This window comes from Patella vulgata, chromosome 3, assembly GCF_932274485.2.
Source record: "Patella vulgata chromosome 3, xgPatVulg1.2, whole genome shotgun sequence".
NCBI classification, from domain to species: domain Eukaryota; kingdom Metazoa; phylum Mollusca; class Gastropoda; family Patellidae; genus Patella; species Patella vulgata.
This window is the reverse complement of record NC_065881.2, coordinates 90,517,335-90,539,433: the sequence shown is the minus strand read 5'-3', so window position 1 is coordinate 90,539,433 and position 22,099 is coordinate 90,517,335. Positions and strand designations below refer to the sequence as shown.

Below are 22,099 nucleotides of genomic sequence, written 5' to 3'. Positions count from 1 at the left end.
ATATCTGGATAAATAACGTCTATTGATTCAAGGCTGATTAAACTAATATCTGGAACAAGCAAGAGAGAGAGAGAGAGAGAGAGAGAGAGAGAGAGAGAGATGGGTTTTAACGTCCAATCAACACAAACTAGGTCATTTCGGGACTAACATATGCTTCGATTTTTCTTTCAATAATTCACTTCTTTAGCAGTGGGAGGAAACCCGAGGACCCGGAGAAAACCCATGAGGTTGGACAGGCGACCCTACTCCTTGCCACGTACAACCGGGGAATCGAAACAACGCCAGTTGACTCAATGACAGACGTTATGATACAGCGCGCACGCGCAAACGATTATGCCACCCAAACCCCAAAATAATGTGGAACTGGACGTGTTATTTTTGGTGAGTACAGGATATTTTAAAGAAAGTATGAGCGAAACAGTACTTTATAATGCTATTAACCAACGTTGAAATAATCTATTATCGACGTACACATTATCTTTCATCGTTGATAAATTACAATTAGGAGAAAAAGAACTTCCTGTTTGGAATTTATTGGTGTACACGTAAAAGATCCGTCGGCAGCAGGAATTCGATATAAGATAAGGTTGTGGCGCCACTGACCGGGCACAATTGCACTTATACTTAATGTCGTATGCCCGTCACTACAGGCCCGGGACTGTACAGTACAGTGGACGCTTACGGCTAGCCCCTGGATCCATTCACTTTATTTTAATTGTGCGTTTGTTTGTGATTTCTGTGTGATATGTCTTGTCCGTATATTTGTTTTTGTGTAAACTATGTGTGGTGCAGTCCCTCTGCACTTACTAATATTAGCGCGAAAAAGTAGGACGTTAAACCCCGTTTAATTTCATGTCATTTTTATATTAATTCTTTTATAATTTTTTCCAAATCAACCGAAAACCAATAATCCATCGTAAACCATTTGTTGCGTGTTTCTGGTAGGAAGTCGAATCCCAGTTCATATAATTTCATTTACTTTGGATTGAAGTCGAATTCCATAAGATAAACGCCATGAGATTCTGGCCAAAAATAAACGATAGGCTACGATAGTCAATGTGACATTGGTAAATATCGATCAAATATCTTATATCTCGACATGTTTAGAGACCTTTTGTCTTGAGTACAAGAAACAATTCTATTTGTTTTCTTCTTCTCGTACTTTCTGCTGCCAAACTGAAGTATGCCTAGAAAAACGACATCTCGATCTCTGTTGGTTGTCTCGTCTCTGTGTGACTGGTAGTTGTGATTATTGATCTAGATCAAATGATGGGAGTTCTCCATCAACGACACAGAATTTATTGACGAGTGAAACCATGTTTCCAATTACACATCAATTAAATTCATTGAACCATATAACGGCGACATGTTTGCATAACTCCCTCTTAATTTGCCATTTCGACCTGCCTTTAATGTCTGCTTCTTGTTTCTGTCTTCTGGCTTAAAACTCGTATTTTAACTAATGTATGTGATTTAATGTACAGAAGTTTCTAATCGGGCTCCTTTCTAACGTCTGTCACATTAATTCCCTGGACAAACTATGTTCGTCGCCAAAGTCACTCCGGTAACGCGATGGACGCAATAGACACACAAGGCGAATGCCTATGCCGATTTCAGTCGGCGAATAAATCGGCTGAAACATAATTCACACACGCGCTTGTGTTCTGGTCAGTCGATTGTCGCCAGCTCAAACACACTAGGCGACCTTCGGTTATCGCGATTTCCTGACTATGGTCGAACTAACTGAATCCGAATTTCATTTAGTCCGGACCATAGTCCGAAAATACTGAACCATGCTACTGTGGCATGGTCGGAGTAGTTCCAAGATGGCGGTGTCGATGAAACAAAAGTGTAGAATATTTAAAAAGAATCTATTTGTTAAGCATATGATTTTATGAAAGCTTTAATGAATTTTAAATGGTTGCTACCTATATGATCAGATATTTTTTGTCTCGTATGTTATGCCTGAATCTATGCAAGCCTAAAAATTGCGCATATTTTCAATACTTGCTCTATGCAAAAAGTAAAGTCAAATTACAAGAAATTTTGTCGTCTCTAAAATTAATTTGAGTCGGGCAAATTTAACTTCATGAAAGTATTATCCTCCATGGAGAGATGTATAGACCTTCTTTGAGCTTTAGGTTTTTTTTAGGGTTATGGTCAAGGTCTAAAGCAGAGTAAAATGACATCACCAGACGAACAGACGATGGTCCGGACCATCCGCGTTCGGTTTCTAGTTCCGACCACTAGTCGTGAAAAAACTATAACCGAAGGTCGCCGTAGTTGATACAGAACATTCAACAACATCCAACAACCACATCTAGTTCACTACCTAATATCTGTGACGTAACATATACAAGTTTCTACTCTAGTTCACTAGCTAATGCCTGTGGTCGAATGGTTAACACATGTGCGTTGCATCATAAGGTCTGCCATTGAGTCAAGAGGAGTTGATTCCATTACCCGGTTGTACGTGTCAAGGAGTTAGGCTAGGATTAAAGTTACATTCCCGCGTACAAACTGGGTGATTTAATGGTATATATGGACCAAAAACATATTCATTCAAACTAATTAATTTGTCATAACTTTGCTTCAAATCCTTCTCAAACATTGTAATTGCGAAGGAATGTCCTGCTATAAAAATTCGATTAAACCTAGGTCATGTTTACGTCACGTGACTTACCTCTCTTGGAAGTCAGAGGAGAATTCATTGCATATATAATCGCTTCCGTCATTTTTATCTCAGAAAGTGCTGTACGTCTAACTCTTCATAAAGTTTACCAACTTGTACATCAAGCGCTCAATGTTCGCGTGTGACCTTTGACATCATGGGTGCAGAAATTCCAAATCGCCGGGCTGTTGATTAGGGAAACATTTTTGTCCTATATACGCTCCATGAGTGTTTTTCGGGGAATCCAGTATTTTTCTAGAAAGATTGGATATCTATACTTTCCATATATACCAAAATTACCATACTTTTATTGGAAATAACAACCCGAAAAATACTTTTCTGGGAACCCATCTTTAAGCCAAAAGTTTTCAAAAATATTATTTTGTTATATCATAATTAAATGTATACATAGCTAATCAGACGAAAGCTGATCACGTGACGGTCCACCTGGCCTCTAGGTCGTACAAACTGGATAGGATCAGTTTCCATGTGCGCGTAGATCAGCTTTAATGGAGGAACCGAGTATAACTAGTTGTCCGAAACGTAGAGCAGTAACTGGTTACCTACTGGTGGTTTTACAGTCGCAAGAGCGCGTACATCGGCACGAACTGGCAACTGATCCTATCATCTCAGTTGCGTACAGTGGCTCCCAGTTGCCGACAACTGGTTGTCTCCGACAACTGGTTGTCTCCAGTTGCAAGTTGTCTGCAGTTGCAAGTTGTCTCCAGTTGCAAGTGTCGGTATACACCGGGCTTTAGTGTTTTACGGTTCTGCATCAACCGGGCTAATGTAAACACGGGCTATGGGTAAAATTGAGCCTACTCTTATTCTTGATTCAAAAATGACCATTGATATAATTTTATTTCAATAAAACTAAAGAAAGGGGAGATAACACATCAGATTTGTTTAGCAACCCAGCCCTTTGCCGGATAAAAACTGATAACCGAGGCCTTGAATTGCTCCAAACAAACGACCTTGTGGTCTACAGTGCAATATTCAAACAATTGATCCCAAAATATCTCGACCACTCGGCTACCCAACTCTACTCGTAACAAGGGATAGTCAACTTCCAAAACCGTCATATTCTCTTTACGTATGCCCTTCTTCATTAACCCAGTCGGAGCTTAACAGTAGGACGTTAAAAGGATAACGATAAGAGGATACTTGTCGAAACGTCGTGCTATTAGAATAAAACCAGTGATTGTTTCCCATAAAAATTGTGTTCTGTTATTACGTTAAACCCCATTTCAGTTCTTGTTACGTATGCCCGTCTTCATTAACCCAGTCGGAGCTAAACAGTAGGACGTTAAGTCCCATTTCCGTTCTTGTTACGTATGCACGTCTTCATTAACCCTGCCGGAGCTGAACAGTAGGACGTTAAACCCCATTTCATTTCAGCTTTCCCTTTAAGTATACATTTATAATAATTTGACGACCAAGACAGCGTAAAATCGCCATCTTAAAATAACTTCCATGCGTCTTCTGATATAAGATAGAATTAATTTAAGTAGATTTTTTTAGTTAGGTGAATAAATCTGATAAATGATGGTGGTCGTATCTCAAGCAGCAGACGGTATACAGAGGCCCACACATACAGCAGATGCTATTCGTCTAGATTCAAATCATATCGACCCATACCGATAGTCATCGCAATTACTTCCTAAACCCTGAATATTCATAGCCAGATTTTCTTTCAGGAGATATTGACGAGAAGAAGCGAATTTCCGTTTGATTGCTTCCAGTAATTTCTGGATTAATCCTGCCTCCTACTCTTCGTCTTCTACTAGGTAATGGGAATCACCCTTCACCTCTAACAAACCAACTATTTACGTAATCGGTGACCACCTCGACCAACATTCAACCAATATAATCCATCAATTATAAAATTCTCTACTCAAACTTTCCAGCGTGAGTTGACAAGTGATGGGCTTAGCGGGGTAGGCGAAAATTTCATAATATGCACCATTGACGTTCTAACAGTGTGTGTACAATTTTATTATTTACAAATTTATTTTGTGTTTTCACTTTCGATGAATATCACAATTAAATTGAAATATCATATTTCTAATATACTAAGGCCCAGGCCCGTAACTAAAGGGGGGGGGGGGGGGCTGTGAAGATATTGTCGACCATAAAAACAATAAATATACATCGTCCGTCAATTTTACAGCACCCCTGGGAACACTTTCTGCCCCCTCGTTGCTCTGAGCTAGTTACGGCCCTGCTAAGGCCTATGATATTTTAAAATCATGTGCAGAGGGACCACACTACACGTAAACCAAACCATTAGGACAAACCTACGGACAAGACAAACTAAACAAACATTGTAAGCAATAAACAGGTATATTAAAATATTCGGGGAAACCGACTCACCTCGTATCAGGGACATTTTATTTTTAAATTTTTTTCCATAATTTACAGATTGAGAGAGGGAGGGAGAAAGAGAGAGAGAGAGATAGGGTTTAACGTCCACTCGACACAAACTAGGTCATTTCGGGATTACACAATTTACAGACCCTTCTTTAATGACAGAAAGCTGACACTCTCTATTTTATATGATAATTTAAGGTCTTCCATGTAACACGGAAATTTGCTACACAATGTCTTTCTTCATGAAATCACAATAAAATGTTTATTGGGTGAAACGGAAAAATATGTGGGTTTTTTTGTATTTTGTAGCTGTAAAATAATATACGAATTATCATTTTATATGACGTATTTCTACTGATGATTAAATTATCAAGTAATGCACTTTTTAACATCATATCTTCCTCTCCCTTTTCAGGGATAGGTTGAAAAAGAGTATGGTAGTTTCAGTGGTCCCGAAAGTAGTTAATATTCTAGCGTAGTTTGGAGTCCCCTTTTAGTTATGAAATTATGTCCTTTTTGATGAAGTGTTATGGTTGCCACACGTTGAATAAGTGCAGAAGCTAGAAATTCAAAATATACCCTGAAAAGCACCATTTACAGTCAGTTTTTTAAAGAAATTTTGCGCCTGTTCGGAAATCCCTCACGGAGCACGGATCGATCCGCCCCTTGGGGTATCATTAGGACTGACAGTAACCACAGGTTCATTTCTGCCCGTGGTTACTATCGGTCTAGATGATACCACGGACAGACCTGGCGTCGACGATCCCTGAATGAGACCTCGCGAAGAGTTACCACACTATGGCGATCCGATGGGATGCTCTTCTCCCCGGCTCAAAATTCTTTTCTATGGTATGTCTGGATGTTTCCAGCTCATGAACAAATTCTATGTCTGACAATCTTTTTATAAATTAATTTTTGAACCCCATATTGAATCCAGTTACTCTGAAAAGTTTATTTTTCAAACGATATCCACAAGAACAAAAATCACCATATTGGGTTCTATTTTCATGGTGGTTTGTTTTGATAGATAATGAACTCCGCAATCTCACAACTCTTATATAAAGCAAAATATTACAAGTCATATCTAACTGAAGTAAAATTTTTAATGATGATTAATCAAAATTCCGCGGTTTCGGATTTCATTGGGGTGGCCATTTCGCATTTCTACCATCATAAATTCTCGAAATTTATTTTTGAGAACAGAATTGAACCCAGCAACACCGAAAACCATATAAATGACATGATACAATAGAATAAAACGAACAATTCAAACCATTAGACAAAATTCAAAGTCCTAAAAAAACGGTATCGGTAAAATAGTGTAATCAACAAATGGAAATTTCACCGTGTACACAATACATGAAGAATAGTGGTAACAGGTGTACGGAAGAATAAACTTAGATATCTAACAGGACAAAATGGCGATTAACTTAAAATACATTTTGGATTTTGAATTGCGGCTGTATTGGGTTTTCAAACAAATGTAATGGTTTCTTTTACGTACGAGGGGGGGGGGGGTGGATGGCTGAATGGTTAGCGTGCGCGCGCTGTATCATAAAAGCTGTCATTGAGTCGACTGGCGTGGTTTCGAATCCCCGGTTGTACGTGGCAAGGAGTAGGGTCGCCTGTCCAACCTCGAGGGTTTTCTCCGGGTCCTCCGGTTTCCTCCCACTGCTAAATATCCCTACGCGCAAGCGAATTATGTAAATAAAATTAAACCATATGTTAGTCCCGAAATGACCTAGTTTGTGTCGAGTGGACGTTAAACCCCATTTTCACTCTCTCTTTTACGTACATGTCAATGTATACACGGGGCCTTTGGTTTTTGTCCTATCCGACAAACTAGACGCCTGTCATAACATAAATCACGCTGGAAAATAACTAGGATCTTTCTCTAAGTCCATTTTATCGTATCCATGAAAGTATCTAATTAAAAATATATTTTTGTAACTGGATATGTAATATTTGTGACTTGGTACGATAGTAACCATGACGGGTTATGTGTCATTCACAAGTCTTACCAACAATACGCCAGCTGTTATAAAACCGATTTTTAGAAGGAATATTATATTTTCTGATTTACGCCAACGTCTGGTTGCTACACTGGTTGTTAGATGTATATCCGATGTACGTCATACAAACATTGGGCCATATTGTCGTATGTCTAATATACAAACTCTATCGCTAAGTCACTACAGAACCTTCTGATATTAGAGTCTGGTATTCATATGAATATAGAGCCGCGGTGGTTCGATGAGTAGAACATTGGCTCGCTAATTTGGCCAGTGTTGGCCGAGAGGTTCTCGGCATTTTCCGGTGCGATTCTCCCCTTGTCACTGGTGCAGGACAGAGGGCCCGGCAAACGACAACGTATAGTCGATCCGATGGGACGAAAACTTGAGGTCCCATGTACACATTGACGCGCACGTAAAATAACCTTGTTAGTTGGAATTCGATTTAAGAGTAGGCTACGCTTTCAGAGCAAAATTTCCATGGTAGCATCAGCCCGGTCGGAGCATAACAGTAGGGCGTTAAACCCCATTTCATTTCTCCCACTGCTAACGACCCATGGATAAAAATAAATTATAACAAGTCAGTCTTGGAATGATCTGGTAAATTAACGTCGAGTTAACGTTGATCTCCAGTCCATCTTAGTCCTTCTCTCTCTAGCGGAGTGGCATCCGAATGCATAAAGGTAGATAACCCTTGACCACGCGTAGAAGGATTCAGACTATTAATTATTTCCCCTTATTTCATGAGTCATGTAATGTAGTACGAGTTATAATTAGACAATTTTTCTCTTAATTTTTTTCTCCCCTCTTGCGGCATTTTGTGGTTGACTTTTTGGTCTAGAATTGGAAAAAAGGGATCAAATTTGCAATTACATAGCAGTTTTGGGTAATACTGATGATATTAAAGCGGGGGGATAGGGGGTGTAAAGTGAGATTTTCACCCCAGTCAACATCAAATCCCCTTAGCAAAAATTCTAAACGGTCAACTCCCTAAAACATTATGATGAGGAGATTGCCAAATGTGGTCCCCATTGTACCATGCATGCGTTTCAGCGGAATTTTGTAACAACGGACTCGAAGAACGAATCTAGACATATTCCACTAGTCATGTCAAACTGTGACGCCATATTTTTATCTGGAGAGCATGCGCAATAAATATTATGGGTGTAGACTGGAATAACCAGACGCTAGAGACTGCCATTCGATTGAAACTTCTGGCGTATTTGAAACTGATTTGAAATTGAATAAAACGGAAACGATTGAATGTAAAACAGTCTATATATATTCATATTACATTATTATATGCAAATATTAGCGATTTAGCTCATTTAAAATATTATAGCAAGAACAACCAAGTCTTTATCTAAATCTTACATAATGTATCTTTAAATGTATAGTTAAACAATATTACAATTCGTCCCACTTGTCTGAAACACCTGGTCGAATCAAACACAAATACAAACCATTGATTGTTCCCCATATAAATTGTGTTGTGTTGTATATAGACGTATATAGGCCATACAGTGTGCTATGATAAAATCGGCCTCGGACAGCAGCACCTCCCTTAATTACTATTAATTAAATTCCTTCTGCCAAAGTTGTTTTTAGTCCGCCCGTCATTAATATCCCGGTTGGTCTCACAAAGTAGGAAGTTAAACTACATTTTTCATTTTCTGTTTTAGTATTTTGAAGGGTGTCCTGTCAGTAAAAGTCGCATGGTGTAAATGTCCCTTAAGTCAATCGAGTATAACATGCCGAGTATACGTGTTCGCCTTCTCTTCAAACACTTCTTTACTTCTAAAATAAACATCACATTCTCAGACGACAGTCATTACATTACTCTAGGTCACTTGATAATCGAGTCTTGCTTTAGTCATTAATACAAACAATCCAGTACCTAATCGGACGAACATGTTTTAGTTAAAACCGTAATTAGAGGCATAAAATTAATACAATTGACATGAAATGAAATGAAATGGGGTTTAACGTCGTACTGTTCTGCTCCTAACCTGGGCTAATGAAGACGGGCATACGCCATACAGTGTGCTATGAGGGAAATTTTGCCCGGGCAGCGGCACTACGGCCTACTCTTATATCGAATTCCAACTGCCAAGGGATTTTTTACGTGCACGCCAATGTGTACACGGGACCTCGGTTTTTCGTCCCATCCGAACGACTAGACAGCTTTCCTTGTCAGCCCCTCCATCCTGCATCACTGACAAGGGAGAACCACGCCGGAAAATATGGATGAACTTTTTCGGCCAATGCAGGGATCGAACACCCGACCTCCAGGCTAGCGAGCTAGCGTCTTACCCACTTAGCCACGTGATCCCCTAATACAATTGACATTTATGGAATAAATGAAATGAAATGGGGTTTAACGTCCTACCATTCAGCTATGTCTGGGCTAATGACGACAAGCATACCCCAAACAGTGTGCGGGGGGGAATTTGGCCCGGACAGCGACACTAAGACCTACTGTCAAGGGTTATTTTACACGGGACCACCCGGACGACTATACGTTGTCCCTTAACACATGCAGAATTATAATATGGAGACGTTTTGACGAGGGTTCTCCCGTCTTTATCAAGAGAGAGAGAGAGAGAAAGAGAGAGAGAGAAATGGGATTTAACGCCCACTCGACACAGACTACGTCATTTCGGGACTAACATATGGTTTTTAATTTTATTTCAATAATTCGCTAGCGCGTAGTGGTCTTTAGCAGTGGGAGGAAACCGGAGGACCCGGAGAAAACCCACGAGGTTTGACAGGCAATTCTACTCCTTGTCACGTACAACAGGGGATTCGACTCAATGACAGGCCTTATGATACAGAGCGCAGGTGCTAACCATTCGGCCATCCATCCCCCGTCTTTATCAAGCAAAGAATGACAACCATTGTACACTGAAGATATACAAAATATGGAACAAAGAAAAAAACATGAATATACAACACAAGATAATCATTTTGAAACCATCAAAGGGGTCCTGCACTACGGAATATCCCGTTGGAATTTTTCGGCCCCCACCATCGACCAACGAAACACCATCAACATTCTGTAATGCGTGATAGTCCCGTGTGTGTTCGGCTTTAGTATGATTGTCTGACCATATATTGACAAATGAGGACAAAGTTTACTAACAACTTGAACGACTTGACCTTATTATCATTAAACTAATTACAAATTACAGCAATGTCGACCACCATCAAACAGTGGACTAAAAACATAGGAAGTGAAAGTAGAGACTGAGCGGAAAAACTAATTTAGAAAGTTTCCGATATATGTTTGTACGGTGTGTCACGCTGTCAACCCTAGACGGTAGATGTTATTTAAGAGAGCGATAGAAACATTTAGGTAAGCTTTATTTAAATTATACATACATTTAAACATATTGTTAGCTGGACTCATAGAACTTGTCGCCGGGTGATGCCATCGTTTGCCACAGTACCACCCGGTCAACTTTGCTCAGTAGCTTACCGACATTATGTAACGGTTTGTCTCGGTACCTTACCGACATTATGTAACTGTTTTTCTGGGTATCTTACCGACATGTAACGGTTCGTCTCGGTACCTTACCGACATTATGTAACTGTTTGTCTCGGTATCTTACCGACATTATGTAACGGTTTGTCTCGGTACCTTACCGACATTATATCACGGTTTGTCCTGATATCTTCTCGACCTGATGTCAAGAGTTGTCGGGGTATCTTCCCGATCCGATGTCGCGGCTAGCCTGGTTACATTCCAGACCCGATGTCACGGCTAGCCTGGTTACATTCCAGACCTGATGTCGCGGCTAGCCTGGTTACATTCCAGACCTGATGTCGCGGCTAGCCTGGTTACATTCCAGACACGATGTCGCGGCTAGCCTGGTTACATTCCAGACACGATGTCGCGGCTAGCCTGGTTACATTCCAGACCTGATGTCGCGGCTAGCCTGGTTACATTCCAGACCCGATGTCACGGCTAGCCTGGTTACATTCCAGACCTGATGTCGCGGCTAGCCTGGTTACATTCCAGACCTGATGTCGCGGCTAGCCTGGTTACATTCCAGACCCGATGTCGCGGCTAGCCTGGTTACATTCCAGACCTGATGTCGCGGCTAGCCTGGTTACATTCCAGACCTGATGTCACGGTTTGTTTTAATACCTGAAATAACTTGATGGATTATATTGAATTTTGTATGTTGGGTTGTTTATTACTTCCGAAATCCAAGTTTAAAATAGCAGTGGGTAAATATTTCATTTGATTTTATTTGTTGATATGGTTTGCTAAATCGAAATTGGCTACAATCGACAGTCTGGTAATTGGCTACAATCGACAGTCGGGTAATTGGCTACAATCGACAGTCGGGTAATTGTCTATATTAATATTTGAGACATAACTGACTTTGCGTTCAACAGTCGACAGTTTAGGCATATAACGAAACTAAATAAACAAACAAACTGACTTCCGCTTGAAATTGAATCCCTATCGAAATAACAGATCAGATAAATTCAGTTCAATATGTTATTCTGATTGTATCAAAGCGGTTCAGCGCGTTTAAGGACGTTGACTCTAATATATAATTCTAGTCGTCTCTAGTCTAATGCATAATTCTAAACTGAATCTAGTTTTATTAACAGTTCTAAAATAAATCTAGTTTTATAAACAATTCTAAACTAAATCTAGTTTTATAAACAATTCTAAACTAAACCTAGTTTTATAAACAATTCTAAACTAAATCTAGTTTTATAAAAATATTTAAATAGTTTTAATGATATTTGTGTTCAATAGACTATAGTTTTATACATAATCCTACATCGTTTTAATGTCATTTAGTAACTGAACTGGAATTCTCAAGAATACTGTTGAGCTGCTTTAAGTCTATAGTTCTCCGGTTTCCTCCCACTGCTAAAGACCCCTACCCGCAAGCGAATTATTGAAATAAAGTTGAACCATATGTTAGTCCCGAAATCACCTAGTTTGTGTCGAGTGGACGTTAAACTCTCTCTCTCTCTCTCTCTCTCTCCCTCTTTCTCAAATAACACTGCTACTTCTAAAAACGTGAAAGTAATAATATATAATCAAGACTACACTGTTACATATTCAACTTCCGTGAAACGTCCGGCCCAAACGACGTCTACATGGCCATGTGTACTACATTAATAACAGATTACCATATCATGAGATAGGCCTCCACTCGCACCGCCCATTGCTAGAACTTCTCTGATTCACAATAGAACCCGTCTCTCATCAACAGTCATCTTCACGTGGTCATTATACAAATGAAAATGAAGGATAGATAACTATGTGATCATTCTATTTGAAGGAAACCGAATCAGTCTATATGTATGGCCAACAACAAAAATCTGGAATAATTTTCTTGATGGATCAAGACCTTTAACCGATTATCATAAAGTTCTAGTGGGTTTAAGATTGTCGTTTTTACGGAGTTTTGATGTTATTGTTTAATGTTTTATATATTACTTATTATATGTCGTGTTTACATATTGTTTAGTCCTTCGGATGGTACGAAATACCGAGATCCCGTGTACACATGGGCGTGCACGTAAAAGATCCCTTGACAGTTGGAATTCGATATATGAGTAGGTCGTAGTACCGTTTTTTGGATAAAATTTCCCTCATAGCACATTGTCCGTTTTCATTAACCCAGTTCGGAACAGAACAGTAGGATGTTAAACCCCATTTCATTTCATTTCACATGTTGGTTCAATGCAGTATGTTTGATGTGACTTGTGTTTCCGTGGTGAGTGCGACAACATTTAGCTTTAACAAGTTGGGACAACATTTAACTTCAACACAGTGACTATACGGTAGAATTGTTATAACATTTACTTTCAAAACTGTGATTACATAAGTTTGTATAGTCCTATGTGTCACTCCTCTGCAACTATTTGAAGGTATACTGCCCGTTCAATGACAGTAGAATTGGTGTAATATATTGATGGTATTATATTTTTTAGTGAAAGATGAATATCTGGAGGGCGTGTTCTACTGTAATCAGTTTGTTCTGGTTAACAGGTGATACAGTTACAGGTAAAACAAAACCTTTATCAAATAAACTTAACATTCAACAAGATAATTAAAGGAGAACTGTAACACCTGTGATTCAATATTATTTTATTTATTATCAATTAGTTTCAACAATCATTATCTCGCTCAAGTTATTTGTCGATTTCATTGGATTTATTCATTATCTTGATGTATTCGTTTCCAAGCCACCGTTAATCTTGCGTTAGCTACCTATTCGCCCATTGGGTGTTGGATCCATAGTGGCGTTAGCTACCTATTCGCCCATTGGGTGTTGGATCCATAGTGGCGTTAGCTACCTATTCGCCCATTGGGTGTTGGATCCATAGTGGCGTTAGCTACCTATTCGCCCATTGGGTGTTGGATCCATAGTAGCGCAGTAAGCTTGGTACTGGCTGACTAACCACGGGATTGTGAATTCTATCCTGTTGTTGGTGGGATCTTCCAACGTGAAACCTCAATTATCAGTACTATAAAAAGGTTGAGCGCTTGGCACAAACAGACAAGTGTCTAGTAGTTCGTATTGGACGATAAACCGGGGTCCAACTGTGGACTTGGACGTAAAAGAACCCTTCACAGTTGGAATCGACAGATAATTTAATTAACTGATTTACAAATGTATTCCGAAGACAAAGTAGTACTGGATGTTTCCAAATGGTAAGCATGCTCTACTTCACGCGCGACACCCGTTTCTAGTGTACACGTAATTGCTTTCCAACTGTTTATATTCAACGTGCATTATGCTAGAGCTAAATCTGCTTATTGGAAGTCTTTTTTATAGGCCTTAAACATTAGCTAAATTATTAATTACACATTAATTAACTTACACGTCCATAATCAACTCTCGATGCGACATTGCATGGATTTGGTTACTTTTTGTGGTGGATGAAATAAACGTACAAATGGATAATCGAGACATTGTTTATAACCGTAACAACGGTAGCAATGGCGACCGAGGCTAGCCTAAAATTGAATCGCTAATATCTAGAATTAGAATGGATCAATTTGACTGAAATTTTCAGTAAATTCCCTTTACATTATCTACTTTTAAACTATCATAGTGAGAACTGCCAGCTCTTTATCGTGACGATAATAGAAAACGATAACAGTATTGGTGGCCTTCATTCGCGCAATGATAGAATTATATTTGTATTTAATCATCAGTTGTATCACATATGTAAGATTGGTGGACACCAACATTATCCTTTAAGTGTTAGTATCAACACGGTTTGTTGAAGTGGATGTCACTCGCTTTAAACGTTAAAGTAAATACCACTATATACAGTGGGTAGTGGTGACACGTTTAGACTACAAATATCAATGTTTGAAGGAAAGGCTACTGTATCGTATAAGTTGAAATCGAGTAGGAGATGTTCACACGTGTGCTTTTTTAGTTACACCAAACAAAATCTCGGAGATTAGTTCATTAGTGGTTACGTCATTCTGCACATATGGAACTATGCACTCTACTTCGAGATCTCTGCTCTAAATGGCCGCCATATTCAACAATTAGTGTAATGGGATCCTACTCCGGTTTATATCCTTTATACACAAACATGACTAATGGCACTAATTAAACCTTTTCAATTTGATTAAATGACTAATGGCACTAATTAAACCTTTTCAATTTGATTAAATGAAAACAGAATAAATACTTCTCAAAATTCTCGAAATATATTTAGTGCTTTCGACTAAAATCGTTGATTTAGGACTTAAAATGTCGGTCAACTATCTTAGTGTCTGTTCTCCAGCAGAGTTACTTTAAGACGGCCAGCGTAAGTTTAGTATGGCTAGTTCATAGAGGTCACTTACAACCATGTAGTTTTACACCAGAGTTTCTCCCAAATTTTAGCCCAGATTGTGATTGTTGTCGCAGGTAGCTGACTGTTGTCTCAGGTGTCGCAGGTAGTAGATTGTTGTCTCAGGTAACAGATTGTTGTCTCAGGTAACAGATTGTTGTCCCAGGTAGCAGATTGTTGTCTCAGGTAACAGATTGTTGTCCCAGGTAGCAGATTGTTGTCTCAGGTAACAGATTGTTGTCCCAGGTAGCAGACTGTAGTGATGGGTGTAACTGACTTACCGGTTTATATGATGTATCCACCGTAATTATCATTGTGCGTGGGGGGGGGGGGGGGCGCTGTGGCTCAGTGACAAAAACACTGGCTTGCTAGTCTGCACGTCGTGGGTTCGATCCCGGTAATGGCCGAGAAAGCTCATCGTAATTTTCCAGCGTGGTCCCCCCCCACCCATGTCAGTGGTTCAGGCCATAGAGCGTGACAAGGACAGCTGTATAGTCATTCGGATGGTACGAAAAACTGAGGTCGAGTGTACACATTGGCGTGCAGGTAAACGAGTAGGCCTTAGTGAGTAAAATTTCCCTCATAGTACACTGTATGGCGTATGCCCGTCTTCATTATCCCGGTCGGAGCAGAACAGTAGGACGTTAAACCCTATTTCATTTCACATCCGTTATAATTGAGTATTAAAAGCTGGTTATCCGAGACTATGTTATTTTTCTTTTATCAGGTAATAAAGTGAGATATGAGCGAGCTATTGGTGGAAGGCCTATATCACGTGGTCAATGGCCGTGGCTTGTGGTATTAAGAGCTACCATTACAACGCAGACCTTATTTGGTATTATACCAATACGTCATAAACATATTTACTGTGGTGGATCGGTTCTCAATGATAGATGGGTTGTTACAGCTGCTCATTGTTTTAAAGAACCAGGGTAAGTTACCTCCCCTTCTTGCGTCACATGGAATCAGACCAATAATTATTTCCCCTAAATTGCTCTATCAAGATTACACTCGATAAAACAAAAGTACATTTGAAGATTGAGCCAAATGCAACGCCTGTTGACAGCAAGTCTATCTTTCACCTCCCCACCCCTCCATTTGCTTGTCAATTGTTGTTGACGTTTTAGTCCTCATCTTAGAACAGTTTTGAATTTACCTTTCTACCAAGTTTATGTTCATGATAGTGTGGCGGAAGGAGATTATCTAAGAAAATGACGTCACATCCTATAGAATCACCAATATGTAACGGCCTTGGAGCATACTAAACCAGCTCAAAAGGGATATTTATGCAGTACTAAAATACATACATAGGGGTGGTTGCCTTCTAGAGTCATACCGTTAGACAATAGTATCCATGGTAACCATAGCTTTAATAATAATAATAATAGAAATAGAATGTTTACGTGAAATTTGAAGATGTGCTAATATTATTAAACAATTTTTGTAGGAGTCAAGCGAGAAGACCCCATAAATGGGAAGTAAGATTAGCAACCATTTCCCTGAGGGTTCGTATAAATATATAAATATCACTGACCACTTGTTCTATTTCAATATACACCAGAAGATGTGTATAGTGGTTAGCAGTTGATTTCGTTTGTGTTTAACGTCCTACTTTCGGCACCTACTGGGCTAAGAGATAAACAGGACCTCGGGGATTATATCCTACCCGAACGACTAGACACTGATTTTCACCAGGATACCCTCCCCCCCAACCCGGACCCGCCTCTCCCGCACACACACACACCCTCCTTCCCTCTTCCGTACCACTGACAAGGGGAAACCACAATCACTCACAACGGTTCCATGTTTTCCCTGAACAGGAACTTTTTGTTTTTGTTTTAAATGTTTTTGTTTTAAATGTTTTTGTTTTTAAATGTTTTGGTTTTTGTTTTACAGATGAATCCACTGGAGAGAATACGCCATGTTTTAGGTCAGATTTTCCATCGTTCTGATTGGGTACAATGGGAGATTGACGTGGAGCGAATAGTTATACATCCACAATATGATTCAGCAGGTAATGTGATAATTTCCAGATTAACATGACACAACATTGCTCTATACTGTAGTCCAGATTAACATGACAACTCATCTCTATACTGTAGTATACTAGTCCAGATTAATAGGACATAACTCATCTCTACTGTAGTATACTAGTTTGAAATGTGCGCATGATGTATTGGTTTATGCCACCACTCCGCGACGCAATTTGTCACGCGATCTTTAACTTGCAATGGTATATAACCCGGGGTCTCATCTGTTTCTTCCCTCCGCTCTGCACCACTGACACGAGGAAATATGATTTGAATATCTTTCTTGGCCTACCCAGGAAGAGTGAGAACCGTGTGAACTATAATCTAGCTCGGTAAAGTCGTAACGTTTCCCTTTCAGTAAACATAGTTTATTGTAGATTCGAGGGCCATTGATCTTACTCCTCTGAATGTCGTGGCATTTCCGATCCTGGATGCCGTGACGATATACAAATATTATGTATTATTATTGTAGATTCGTGGGCCTTACTCCTCTGAATGTCATGGAATTTCCAATCCTGGATGTCGTGGCCTTTTAAATCTATTGTGTAGTATTATTGTAGATTCGTGGGCCAATGATATAGCTCTGGTGAAACTAGAAAGATCCGTACCTTCTGGCGTTAGTTACTCAGCCATCAGACGAATAAAGCTACCAGTACAGGGAGATAACTCCTTTCCTTCTGTTGGTCAAACTTGTGTAGCTAAAGGATGGGGCTGTACACACAATGGTATTTATAAAGATTTTTATTCTGTTTTTTTTTTTTATGTCATTTCTTGATTATTAGCGTCCTACGTGTCTATACCAACCAGGTAAATGAAGTCGGGCTGTCTAGTCGTTCAGATGGGACGAACAAACGAGAACTCGTATACACATTGGAGTGCACGTAAGAGATCCCTTGGCAGATGGAATTCGATATAAAGGGCAAAATTTCCCTCATGCCCGTCTTCATTTTCCCAGTCAGAGCAGAACAGTAGGACGTTAAACCCCATTTCATATCATTTCATTTCGAATTCAAACTGTCATGAATTATTTTAACTGTAACTCTGTTTTCTCGAAGATGTCAATTGGTCAAATTCCATTCAACTGTTACTGCAAATTTCATCTGAGTCAAAAAATTTTATCCAAAGTAAAATAATTTTTCTTTATTTTATTTTATTCAGGTGAAGGTCCATCGTCTGTTGCTAGAGAATTAGAGTTACCTATATATGGAGATAGTCAATGTCGTCATCAATATCAACTGAATACAATGTCTAAACGTATATGTGCTGGGTATAGAAATGGTGGAGTAGGCGTATGTGCGGTAAGATTTTATATACCTCGATTAGTTTCCCTGACTGGCAGGTGCTCGGATAGTCTTCCCATCCAAAGGAATGGACACTCACAGATCCGAGAAGAGAGAGATAGAGAGAGAGAGAGAGAGAGAGAGAGATAGAGAGAGAGATAGAGATAGATGGGGTTTAACGTCCACTCAGTTAGTCTTCCCATCCTAAGGAGTTGACACTCACAGATACGGGATGATGAATACGGTTATACGCAATACAGTCGATCTATGAGGGAAATTTTTCACGGGCAGCAATTGACTTCCAACTGCCAAGGTTTCTTTAATGTCCAGGTCAAGGTGTACACGAGACCTCGGTTGTTTCTTTAATGTCCAGGTCAAGGTGTACACGAGACCTCGGTTGTTTCTTTAATGTCCAGGTCAAGCTGTACACGGGACCTCGGTTGTTTCGTCACACACGAATGACTAAACACTGTTCCTTGTCAGGCCCCCACCTTGTCTCACGAACAAAAGGGTAACCGCGCTGGCAAAACCCCGGGGCCAGGGACATTTTCGTTCATCATCGGGATCGAAGATCCGGACACGTTTCCTCCAGGAGACATTATATTTTATAGCCTATCTTAAAGACTATGCACCAATATATCTGGACAAATTGTGGGTGAGGAAGTGTAATTTTGAAATCCCGAATCGCCCATTTACAGTAGGGAATCAAGGGTTGGGTGGGCGAATGGTTAGAGCGTACGTGTTGTATCATAAGGTCTGTCATTGAGTCAACTGGCGTGGTTTCGATTCCCCGGTAGTACGTGACAAGGAGTGGGGTCGCCTGTCCAACCTCGTGGGTTTTCTCTGGGTCCTCCGGTTTCCCCCCCACTGTTAAAGACCCCTACGCGCAAGCGCATTATCGAAATAAAATTAAACCATATGTGAGTCCCAAAATGACCTAGTTTGTGGCAAGTGGACGTTAAATGTTAGACCCGAAATGACCTAGATTGTGTCGAGTGGACGTTAAACCCTCCCCCCTCTATCTCCCTCACCTCGCTCTCTCTCTCTCTCGCTCTCTACAAAAAGATGTATATATATTACAGGGTGACAGTGGCAGTCCTCTAGTCTGTGAGAGAGATGGTGACTATGTTCTAGTTGGTATCGTGTCATTCACCAGTCGAGATGATCCAGAATTATATCCAGCAGTTTCTACCAGAGTTTCAGATTATGTTCAGTGGATAAATACAACCCTGAGAACGTTATAAATATTGATATTATATTTAACCATTAGTAACAATTAAACGTGAAGTTGTCACCATGAACTGATATAGTCAATCATTACTTACAAATGAACGTTACTTAAAATCCTATGTTACTTTGTGTATAAAGATTCCCATTTTATTCTTAGTTACCTTTACAAACTAACTTAATAAGATGTGTATTTGTAGTCCTGAAAGTTATTAAAATTCATATTTAATCGCTAAATTGTCAGCGTTCAAGTTGTATTATGCATTACGCGCTTTATTAGAGTGGGGGGGGGGAGAGCCACGGTGGCTAAGTGAGTTAGATGCTGGCTCGCTATCCTGGAGTTCGGGTGTTCGATCCCTGCATTGGGCGAAAAAGTTCATCCAGATTTTCCGACGTGGTTTCCCCTTATCAGTAATGCAGGACGAAGGGCCTGACAAGGACAGCTGTCTATTCGTTCGGATGGGCGAAAAACCGAGGTCCCGTGTACACATTGGCGTGCACGTAAAAATCCTTTGGCAGTTGGAATTCGATATAAGAGTAGGCCTTAGCACCGCTGCCCGGACAAAATGTCCCTCATAGCACACTGTATGGCGTATGCCCATCTTCATTAGCCCAGGTTAGGAGCAGAACAGTAGGACGTTAAACCCCATTTCATTCCATTTCTTTATTAGAGTGGGAGAACCACGGTGGTTGAGTGAGTAAGACGCTCACTCGCTATCCTGGAGGTCGCCAGTTCCTTCCTGGTGTTGGCCGAAAAAGTTCATTGGGATATTCCGGCATGGTGCCCATTGTCAGTGGGGACGGACGGGGGAATGAGAAGGTCAGCTGTCTAGTCGTTCTGACGGGACGAAAAGCCGAGGTCCCGTGTTGAAATTGGCTTGCACGTAAAATATCCCTTGGCAGTTGGAATTCGACATAAGAGTGGTACGTAGCGGCGCCCTCCAACCAGAACAGTAGGAGGTTAAGCCCCATTTTATTTCATTTATTTATTAGAGTGATCCGAGCCATTGCAGGCCGATAAAAGCACCCTGGGATTGGATGACAAAAACAGAATTCCCCCTATTCATGTTGCGCATGTAATCATAAAAAATAAAAATTTTTAGTAAACCCATGCGTGAGACTTACGCGTCGCTTGCGTGTGTTTGGCACCGTAGAAGATCGCAAACTGGTCGTACAGACTTTTGGTCCTGCGCATACAACACTTTCACACGGTTTCTTGCGGCTGTCTACGAGTTACCAACCTCTACAACCCGTGCGTGTCAAAAGACGTACGACGGGTCATGGGCTAGGCTTAAGAGGGAATTTTAGTAAATAGGTGCATGAGACTTCATACGGGTCGCTTGCGTATGTTCGGCACCGTACAAATTCGCAGACTAGCCGTAAAAACGTTTGGTCCTCCACGTACAAAATCATGCGGCTGATCTGCGAGCTACCAAACCCTATGACCCGTGCTGGTTGTGAGCTAGGTTTGAGATGGGTGACTGTACTCCTTATTGCATATAAGCCCAAGGCCAGTTTTCCATGAACGCGTTTGCATAGCAATGAAACAAACTATATTACTTTTAATTAAGAAGTTCAACCCCAGCCATGTTAATCCGACTGATTTGTTGATGCTATGTTTTACTTTTATCTCGTAAAATATAATCAATTATCAGAATTGGGTATCACGTCCGCGTATACAGAAGGTAATATCTAGGGTTAGGGTTAGGGTTAGGGGTTAGAGTTGGGTATATACATGGTAATATCACAAACTATTTAATAATCTATTACAACTACCTATAATGGCCTGTGTACACCGAAGATTATTTGTCGTTGGTGAAAATCTGTCGGACAAAACACACAGCGCATACTACATTAATTTACGTCACAGACGTCGCTCGTAGGGTATCGAATGTCGAACACGATAATTCCCAATCGCCGCCATCATCACCACCGCTGTGGCTCAGTGTGTATGGCGAAACTGGACCAAGGTCGATCCGTGCCCGTGTTTGCGTGAATGTACAAGAATTCTATGAACATAATGCGGAAATGCCGCTGTCATGACCACATGTTACCCATGGCACACTGTAGTTCGCATGCCCATCTTCACTGTGTCATTTCATTTTATTTCAGCATGGTTATTACGATCATTATTTATGCGTTCAAGTTGACAATACGTGTCTGCAGAGGAAACACTGTAGGGGATGGCACGTCGGGGAGCACAAAGCAACCATTATTCGTCAGTGATGGAAACCCCCTGACAGTCTATCCTTGGTGTGAACAGGGCTTAAGTCATACAGGTTATAATAAAATGCAACGAAGCAAGCTTCCTTCTAAGCGCGTGTTTAACGATATTACCGATATGTGACCAATCATTTTCATCTGAATTGTTTTTAATAAGTAATCACCAATAACATTAAAACTCCATCAGTGAATATGACAGACAGCCATAGGATATTGTTATAGGAAACAGTAGGATAGTTTAGTGTCTAATATACATAATTTATATACGTAAGAAGACGGGTATGTAGGGGACTAGTGCACGACACCTGTTTATTTATATATCTACCAAGAGAGAGAGAGAGGGATGTGGTTTAACGTTCAATCGACACAAACTAGGTTATTTCGGGACTGACATATGGTTCAATTTTGTTTACATAATTCTCTTGAGCGTAACGGTCTTTAGCAGTAGGAGTA

The 22,099-nt window shown here is 40.2% G+C and overlaps 1 protein-coding gene across 2 annotated transcripts; it reads left to right on the top strand.

The window, feature by feature from the left end:
• Positions 1–10,249: 10,249 nt before the first annotated feature.
• LOC126815591 (serine protease 1) lies at positions 10,250–19,660 on the top strand. Of its 2 annotated transcripts, none has more exons than XM_050541303.2 (8): positions 10,250–10,408; positions 13,021–13,093; positions 15,614–15,818; positions 16,334–16,391; positions 16,783–16,900; positions 17,477–17,641; positions 18,075–18,214; positions 19,279–19,660. In XM_050541303.2, exons 2-8 carry the CDS (start codon positions 13,027–13,029, stop codon positions 19,438–19,440), a joined length of 915 nt encoding a protein of 304 aa, XP_050397260.2. In that variant the 5' UTR covers positions 10,250–10,408; positions 13,021–13,026; the 3' UTR covers positions 19,441–19,660. The 2 variants fall into 2 exon arrangements, with proteins under 2 accessions (XP_050397260.2, XP_050397261.2); XM_050541304.2 differs by lacking the exon at positions 10,250–10,408 and adding an exon at positions 12,344–12,460.
• The last annotated feature ends 2,439 nt before the right edge of the window (positions 19,661–22,099 follow it).